Below are 9909 nucleotides of genomic sequence, written 5' to 3'. Positions count from 1 at the left end.
AATACTACGAAGCTTGTTATCAACCAGCTCAGCGAACTCCAAGTTTTCCTATCCAGAACTATGAATGAAGCACATGTAGGTATTCTTATGATTTAACTCTGATTGGCTAGACCTTTGTTTTAGGTATGAGGACTTAGGTTGGTTATTTGGATATCAGGGTTAGCCAATCAGGGGCAGAGTAGTGCAGGTCTTGCTGAGAAAAGTAGTGGGTTCCATAATAAGGCCACCTTGAATCCTAGACTTTGGCATTTTGACCGTCACTATCTTCGATATTGTGATGAGAAGTGATCATATTTAGACTGGTGGAGCTGAACCTAATGCTAGCTGCTAGCTGGTGGTTTGGTGAGCATGGTGCATTTACAGTCTACAGATAACTGTGATAATGCTGATACTAATGCTAGTTCACAAGGGGAAAATGGGCTTAAGACCATTAAAACTAAATGTATTTACCCAGAAAACTGTACACCAGACTCCTTAGAGTTATACTGTGAGAAGTCGGGTCATTTTCTCATAGTCTTCTATAAAACCTGACTTCTTTTTGGAGCCAGTAGAGGAATTGATTATGAAAGCAAAGTGCAGGACTAGCCTATATATAAGCAATATTCTGCTTATAATTGTTAAACTAATGTAGAAAACAGGTGATCGTGGAGCTGCTTTTATTATTTTAACACACTTTAAAATCTTTACATATATTTAACAGTGATATTATATTTCTTCTGAATCACTGATGTCATGTCTTTGTTTTTATGAAATATATAAAAATGTACAGTAACTGAGATGATTAATGAACCAAGACTATACCTCTGTTGTACAGATGATAATGTGATCCTGGAAAGTCCTTCATTCAGATTGTTTGAGGGAGACTCAGTGACTCTGCGCTGCAGGGATCGTAAGAAAGCCACTTTCTACAGAGGTGGATCGCCTCTTAAAATGGACAAAAACCATCATTCACGTAGAGCATTTGACACTACTGTAGAAATGACCATTCATTCAGTATCAGTGTCAGACAGAAACTTATATAAGTGTAAGTTTGATGGAGGAGGAGAATCAGAAGAGAGAGAAATACAAGTGGAAGGTGAGTAGCTGTTTTAATGTGATGAAAAAATGTGCACAAAATAGTCTTAGCTCAAAAGGTCCACTTAGCTTTTCAAGGATTTTTGTCTTTTCATTCTTCAATAAAAAAACAACTAAGTGAATGCTGAATAGTGAATTTTTCCCCCCCCTTAATCATCAGGCTTTAAACTAAAGGGAGGTTGAGAGAGCTTAATGCACTACAATTTAAGATTCACATGTAAATGTAACAGAAAACACACATGCAGCATTTAGAAAGAAAAGCTATAGTTTGGTGCAAACAGAAGCTAAATTCATTTGAGTTATATTCAGTTTGAAACCAGTTTTCTTTGTGTTCTGTAACAATATAAATACATTTTTTATGTTTATTACATGAATTTCTTTGTCCTATTGTTTTTCTAAACTTAACAGCAGGTAGACGCAACATTACACTGACAGCAGACAGTTACACCATACAAGGACAGCAGAGTGTGACTCTGACCTGCTATGTGGAGAACTCTGCTGGCTGGAAATATCAGTGGTTCAGACAAACCTCAACAGATTCTGCAAGAACTCGTCTTCAGACAGCAGACGATGGTGAATCAGACAGATTCAGTATCTCACAGGGAGGCATTTACACCTGCAGAGGATGGAGAAGTGACCCAGATGCCGTCACACCTGAAAGTAATGCAGTCACCATTGAGAACGCTGGTGAGAGAAGTCATTTATTTTTTTAATAAAACAACATTTATTCTTTAAATTTAAATAGGTGAGGTGGCTTTTAGATGATTTTATTGAGTATATTTTAAAATGATCAGAGTCAGTGACGGTAGGTCAAATTCTTTACTCCAATGGCTCCCCCGAGTGGTGACTCCTTTCTCAGCATGAGATCAGACACATCATTACATTTACTGACAGTACTGTGATCCTCAGTTTATTACTTCACCAACTTTTTCCTCCTGCTACAAATCATCTTTTCATACAGTGAATGTTTATAAGAAACATGACTGTGAACAGACTGTCCTCAAGTGCAAATAAAAGCCCTTCGCACCAAATTTAATCAACATATATTTTAATTGTATAAACTTTAAATTGTAATGTTGAATGAAATGTTCTCATTCTTCTATCTTCAAAGAAAATTTAATTTAATATTATTTTTAATTTCCAGTAATCTGCCTGCTGTCTGTTGTGTATCAGTATGATGGAGGAAAACACTAAAAGTCAAATCTCATTACAATTGTTATAGTTGTTGTTTTGTTTTTGCTTCCAGCAAATAAACCCAAACCCAGACTGACAGCAGACAAAACCATCACACCAGTAGGAGGCAGTGTGACACTGACCTGCTCTGTGGACGGTTTTGCTGACTGGAAATACGACTGGTTCAGACAAACCTCTGAGTCTTCTGCACCTCAACTCATAAGAAATGTTAACCCAAACAGAGTCATAAGTGTTTATCAAGGAGGCATCTACTACTGCAGAGGAGGAAGAGGAGACTCAGTCTTCTACACAGAGGACAGCAACAAAGTTACTATTCAGGAAACTGGTGAGTTAAGTCATTTGTTTTTGAATAAAACAACATTTATTATTTTAATGTAATTCTTAAACAGTGTCTGAAGTGAGGAAGAGAACCATATGTGGTAACAAGAACCTGAATGAATGGATGATGTAGTCCAGTACCTCTTAGCTCTCTGAAGGAAGTTTGAACATGTATTAAATCCTTTATCATGGTAATAATGCAACATTTGATTAATACTTCAGTTTGTACACAGACACAATAAAGGAGTTGAGGGTTCTTCCCTAATGCTGCTCAGTTTAACTTATAAATATCTGGAAAACACATGACTGTTTAATGCAGTATTATTTGTGGACTTTTCCTTGACATTGGATATAATTTAACTCAATGTTTCAGCTGAAATAGTTTTCCTTTGTTTCAATCTAGATTTTAAATAGGTGAGGTGGCTTTTAGATGATTTTATTGAGTATATTTTACAATGATCAGAGTCAGTGACGGTAGGTCAGATTCTTTACTCCAATGGCTCCCCCGAGTGGTGACTCCTTTCTCAGCATGAGATCAGACACATCATTACATTTACTGACAGTACTGTGATCCTCAGTTTATTACTTCACCAACTATTACTTAATTTATCTTTTTGTATGCTTTTCATGTTGCCTTGTAGTTTTTTCTGTCTTAATTGTATTTATTTATTTTATCTGTATTCATTTATTTCTAGTTGTTGTGTTTTTTTTAATGTTTGAACAGTTTCCAACAAGGCTGTTGTGACTCTGCAACCCAACGGTCCTCTGATATACAGTGGTGAGACAATCACTGTCAGATGTGAGATAGAGGGAGGTGAAGACACTGGATGGGAATATGAATGGAGCGAAAACAACAGGGTCTCATCTCAGAAAGACAAAGAATTCAGAATCAGTGCTTCTTCATCCAGTAATGTAAACTTCATGTGTAAGGGTAGAAGAGATTTATATTTCTCAACAGAGTGGAGTGAAGCCGTCACACTGAGACGATCATGTAAGTCAAATATGTTCATATCATATTCATGTTTTTCTATGTTTTAATCTATCTCGATAAGGTAACAGTAAATATTTTCTCCTTCCTATAATAACGTAGCTTCCTATGAGCAGCAAGAGACTCGAATTCTGTTTTAGTTTGAGAACAGAATAACTTAAGAAGAGACAACATACAGTGTACTTTTGATTTATAATGATTCACATGGAAATGTGCAGAAAACAACATAAAATATAAAATATCAGCTGTCTTCCAACAGGTGAATAAATATTAATAAATATAATAATAAATGTCAGTGAATCATGTGTTGAACAGAGGCTTAGCACCAGTGTTACCACATGATCATCACAACTAGACTGGTGTTAATCAAAAAAATAAAACAAAAATAAAAGAATCAAATAAAAAACTGTTCTGCAACAACCCCAAATCAGTCAAAGACCAAGAAGAGTCATATGTTGCTCTGTTTGTAACTTCTATATGATGGTATTAGCTAGATTATTTAATTGATATTCAAAGTTTTTCTATGTGAAATTTTCATCCCATTTGATACTAGTTTGTTTTTTCTCTGAACTGAACAGTGAATAAAGCCAAACCGACACTGAGAGCAGACAGCGACATCATACCAGTAGGAGGCAGTGTGACACTGACCTGCTCTGTGGATTCCTCTGCTGATTGGAAATACTACTGGTTTAGACGTGACTCAGGTTTTTCTGCTCTTCAGTCCATAACAAATGTTAAACCAGTTAACAAGGTTTCAGAAGGAGGCATCTATCAGTGCAGAGCAGGAAGAGGAGACCCAGAGATCTTCACAGAGGACAGCAGAGCAGTCACTGTTAGGAAAACTGGTGAGTTTTGTTGTTGTGGAAAAATAAAATATGTATTAATTAAATGTATTATCAGAAGAGTCATTTTGGTATTGATAGCAAAAACTGAGAATGATAATGAAAAAGTGATTATATGTTAGTAGCTCTTATTCTTCTGATGATGGCCTGTTTCACGTTGTGTAAAGATGTGAAACAAGAGAAGCTTCCTCAACACATTTGTCCTGTTAAAGTATTTGTGTATATGTTGTTTTTGAGAGAAAAAAAAAATCAATTTTTTTAATTAATACATTTTTTTATGCGAACAGTCCCAAATAAGGCTGTTGTGACTGTGCAACCCAACTGGACTGAGATATACAGCGGAGAGACGATCATGCTGAGATGTGAGATCCATGATGGAGACACAGAGTGGGAGTATGAATGGAAGAGTCCTCGTTACACATATCCAAATAACAATGAATACATGATTAGCAAAGCTTCCTCATACCACAGTGGAAACTACAGATGTAGAGGCAGAAAGAAAAATGAACATATTTCAACAGAGTGGAGCGCTGACATCAAATTGACAGTATCTTATAGTAAGTCTGATCATATTTAATTTTACACTGAAAATGTCAAATGTTCAAAAAAATTATTTAGATGGATTCATTAAATTCATATAACATATTTATATATAAAATATATGAATATAAATTATAATTCTAAAATAGAGATTAAAGTTGTATCATAAAAAATATGTATTGCTATACTGTATTCTCAATTTTTAACATTTTTATCCTACCTCTGGTGTTTCCTCACTCCAGATTAATGAATTATGATAGTGTTTCTTCATCTTAATATCGTTCAGCTACCTAATAACTCATTATATTTATATTATATATTATATTTAATTTATTTTATATCTGAAATAATCCCTAGACACTTTTGATTGGACCCAAAATGAACAGAGAAAGAGTCTAACAGCACAAGCAACACATCTTTCATATTAAGATATCAAATATATTAAGATAAAATGTATACAACTTTAGATTAAGATATATTTACTGTTAATTTTATAAGTTTTATCATAACATGTTTTCATTCTGAGAAAATCACTTTCCAACAGATCCACCAGCAGCTGTCCTCACTGTGTCTCCATCATGGCTGAGTCCTGGAGACTCAGTAACTCTGAGCTGTGAGGTTGAACATCCATCTGCAGGATGGAGGTTTTACTGGTATAAGACTGTTCCTAAACTATCAGACTACTCTTCCATCTATGAGCTGCTACCTGGTAGCATCAATGGGACTGAACAGGATTCCTACATCATTCATGGACCGACACACACAGCAGGACATATGTGTAGAGCTGGAAGAGGAGACCCAGTGTATTACATTCAAGACAGCAAACCTGGGTTTGTTTGGTCTGGAGGTGAGTTTGTTTGTTTTTGTCTCCTTCTGTCAAGAAGCAGTTGTGATGTCATTATCTGGGTATTGATTGTGGTGAACCTATGACCTTTCTCCATCAAGTCCAGATTTCAGTTTTTCACCAAACACAATGTTGATGTTGAATTATTTTACATACTGGACTGAGCTGGATTTCCTTCTTTGCATCTTTAATTGATCTGAAAGCATTAAAGCACCAAAAAACTGAGATATTAGTATTTTACTTGTTATTGAAACCAAACTCTCCTCTTCGCATTAAATGCTTTGGATACCTGAGATCATCTTACAGCCAATACTCATTACTTTTACTGACACAGCAGGATGGATAGGTCTGGTTAAATGAGACTTCATCTCGTGGTCAGATAATGTACAGGCATACAAAACATTCAAAATCTAGAAATGAAAAACCAGAAAAGTCAACAGGAAACAAATCAGGTAAATGGACAAAGCACAGAAACAACTAGAAACCTGAGAAAACTCAGATGAGAGAAAAACACTGAATATACAGTACCAGTCAAAAGTTTGTACACACTTTCTCATTCAAGGGGAAGATGTCACCAAACTTTTGACGAGTACTTTAAATAGAAACAATGAAGCATCATTTAGTATGAAAATCACACTCCTGTATGTTTGAAAGGTGACAGGTACATTTAGGTTGTTTACAGCTTCACAGTGAACAGTTGTTGTAGTTATCTTGGTAGCAAGTTTTCAAGATAGAAAAAATAATCCAAACATCCATAAAACAGCTCAAACCACTCTGTAGCACACTTCACGTCTCCACTGTCAGTCCATATGCTCTGTATGTTCTTAACACTCAGTTTCACCTAAACACAGCATCTGATGCACCGTTTATATGATTCAGATTTTTTTATTCTCAACAATAAATAGTATTAAAAGCACAAATAAGAGACTTATTTGTATTAGGATCTTTTTAAATGTAATATCTCTCTACTTGGTTTTTTATTACATGTTTTCAGATGTTCATTCAGCAATGACTCTCAAAGTGAGTCCTGACAGAGTGCAGCACTTCACCAATGACTCTGTCTCACTGAGCTGTGAAGGAAACTTTACTAAGTGGAGAGTGAGGTGGTTTCCTGAGGACCGCTACTGGTCAGACTGTTATTACAGGAGGTTCATGACTGGATCCACATGCAACATCAGCAGTTCACAGCAGAGTGATGCAGTGTACTGGTGTGAGTCTGGATCAGGAGAGTTCAGCAATGCAGTCAACATCACTATACAGAGTATGTTTTCATTACATATATTTTATTTTCAACTTGTATTTAAATTATTTTCAACATGGTGTCACTAACTACACTTCCTGTGTAGACAAACAAGTTATATACCTAACCTTTTGATAGAAAAATTATGTTATATTGTTTTCTATAACAATGAACTAAAAGCCCATTAAACTATTATTTCTTAAAATTATGACAGAGAAATATCATGGGCTTCTTCATATTTAGTTAAAACCTGGAAATCAATATTTTATAGATTCAGTATATTTGGTCCATAACAAGACCTTTCTTTATTCTTGATGATATTAAAATGCTGATTTAGTCAGAGGTGTTTTTGTGACAGTAACCATCCACTGTTTCTTTCATGTGTACCTGTTAGCTTTAGAGCTAACTAGCCATAGCTATATTTACAGTTATGTAATGAAGCTGAAATGTTGGGTCTTTGTTCAGCTACACTGATTCTGTGAGATTTATTAGTTGGAGAAAAATAAAGGTATATGTGTGATCTCTTCTTATAGTTTTATGTCTCCTTGTTCTAAAGGTCTCCAGCTGGTCTCTGACTGAAACTTCTTATTCTTTGACTGTTTTACAGAAGCAGATATTATCCTGGTGAGCCCTGTGCATCCTGTGATTGAGGGACAGTCTGTTACTCTTGGCTGCAAACTGAAGAGAGGAGAATTACTTTCCGTGTCTTTCTATCAAAATGACAAACTCATCCAAAATGATACCAGAAGAGAGCTGAATATCTCTGCAGTGTCAAAGTCAGACGAAGGTTTCTACAAGTGTAAATACTCAGGAGAAGAATCAGCACAGAGTTGGATGTCAGTTCAGGGTGAGTAGGATTTTTGTAAACTGTGTTGCTGTCTTTGAAATAAATGTGGTGGATGAGAAATTCATATTTACAGGTTTAGTTTTCTTATACTGTACATCAAGAACATTCAATAACTATCTATATATCATCTCAACATATCATTTATTATCTCTTGCAGCAGTGTCCAGGCCTGAAAACTCTTCCTCTCTTGTACCATTAATTGTTGGGCTGGTTTGTGTAGTTGTATTTATTATTCTCCTGATCCTGTTGTATCTCTACAGACGATCCAAAGGTGAGACTTTTTCCTTATGATGTTAAATGTTTTGTTTAGTTATTCAAATACAAAGCTGTATTCTGATGTTATGATGTTGAATAGCAGAAAAATAATTTATAAAACAAAACCATGTAACATTAAATATCCTTTTCACAGATTCTCACTCTGTCAGGTTGGTACAAACCTCTCCTCTCTCTTATTTTGATCATAACAGCAGTACCTTCAATGTAACTTATTATATTCATTGTATTTGCTAAATGTTTTAGACCAATCCAGTCTGAGAGCACCAATCAGGACTCTGCCACACATCACATGGTCAACCTGAATGAAACTCAAGATCACATCTACAATTCTCTTCTCCATGGTCAGTGTTCAAACTAATCCTAATCATTTTTTTAATATTTGTTAAGTGTAACTGTAAATCCACCATTTGTATTACAATATTATGATATGTGATTGGTATTGTACAATTAACATTTTTACTTTACTGATTTTAACTTGTTGCTCACAGGTGATGTTTGTGTCTATGAATCAATCAGAGGCTCCGAAGACCCTGAAAACGGTAAAGTATAAACCTTAACATGGAGCAGACTGAAATGGAACAGTTGCATAATTTAAGGGAAATAAATGTACAAAACAAAACCAACAAATTTTCTTTTCACAGTTTCACGCTTCATCGTTTTAGTACAAAACAGTCTTTATTCAGAATGTGTAGAAGGATTTTTAAATGTGGATATTTGTGTAAAATGTCTAAATCATAAAATGTAATTATTTTAGCAGGCTGCTACCATTAGCTGTTTGGAGTCATGACAGTCCTGATCTACATGCACACCTGCCACAGGATAGATGTCTCTGACTATCTCGTAGTGAATTTAACAGTCACATCTATGAGAAGGACAGACTGTAAATGACTCTGCATACTGATCTGTGCTCTTGGTTTGTTTTAGATGATTATGTCAACTCTGGAGCACAAAGTCAGAATTCACATCTGAGACGGACCAATCGGCAACGGTGATGAAAGGGGAGACTTCTATGTGAGACCTGAGTGAGACAAGTGGGACACTGAAAAATCATTACCATACTAGTTCAGCGTTAATCTAGAACAGAAGGTCATCGGAGAAATGCTTCAGGGGTAGTAAGGGAGTGTAACTGCAGTACAGTGTGGGCTCTTAGTAAATGATAAGATGAGAATAGTAAAAGCTCTTGTAAATATGTACTGTTTTGTTTACTGTTAATGTTTTTATTCCATATAATACACATGTAGATAGAAGAAACTGTAACTGTTGACTGAAAATAGAACAAAAAAACATATGTGTATAAACTCAATAATCATTAGATAGTATTGCATCCATTGTGTGCTATTATATAAATGTTTTCCTTTTCAGCAGCCTAAATAGATCATGTTGTTATTGCATGAAGTAGAAACCAGTGTTATGAAAGTTAACGACAGTTGTTGGATACAGTAAATTGAAGGAAAATAATATTGGACCTCATGTTGTTGCCATAACAATAAGAAAGGACTCTGCAGGGAATTGAACTCAGTAAACCATGAGTACCATTACCAGAGACTTTTGATTTTTGAGGCTACGTGGAAGAGAAAGCAAAACCTGTATTAGCAACAGAGTATTATTTGAGGCTATTGTTATTATGGCTACTACTTTTGTTATGTTGTTTATCAAATGTAGCGACATGTTCATAGTGCAGCTTCATATTTATCCTATATATGATTTAAATGTTGAGAATACATGTTACAGTTATAAATGCTTTTG

General features: G+C 35.2%; 1 protein-coding gene across 1 annotated transcript; it reads left to right on the top strand.

Annotated features, from left to right (window-relative positions):
• The first annotated feature begins 978 nt into the window (after positions 1–978).
• LOC134005499 (obscurin-like) lies at positions 979–9155 on the top strand. The gene is made up of 14 exons (XM_062444425.1): positions 979–1075; positions 1486–1761; positions 2321–2593; positions 3311–3577; positions 4153–4419; positions 4704–4973; positions 5501–5803; positions 6795–7061; positions 7648–7887; positions 8045–8158; positions 8297–8312; positions 8407–8504; positions 8652–8702; positions 9088–9155. Exons 1-14 carry the CDS (start codon positions 979–981, stop codon positions 9153–9155), a joined length of 2607 nt encoding a protein of 868 aa, XP_062300409.1.
• Positions 9156–9909: the final 754 nt, after the last annotated feature.

The sequence above is a fragment of the Scomber scombrus genome, chromosome 23 (genome assembly GCF_963691925.1).
Source record: "Scomber scombrus chromosome 23, fScoSco1.1, whole genome shotgun sequence".
Classification (NCBI taxonomy): Eukaryota; Metazoa; Chordata; class Actinopteri; order Scombriformes; family Scombridae; genus Scomber; species Scomber scombrus.
Note: the sequence above shows the minus strand (reverse complement) of the source record. Positions and strands in the feature narration are given on the sequence as shown.

Coding starts and splice junctions, on each gene's coding strand:
- LOC134005499 (XM_062444425.1), top strand. CDS start 979: ATGACCATTCATTCAGTATCAGTGTCAGACAGAAACTTATATAAGTGT. Junction 3,578..4,152: donor CGTCACACTGAGACGATCAT/GTAAGTCAAATA, acceptor TGAACTGAACAG/TGAATAAAGCCAAACCGACA. Junction 4,974..5,500: donor CAAATTGACAGTATCTTATA/GTAAGTCTGATC, acceptor ACTTTCCAACAG/ATCCACCAGCAGCTGTCCTC.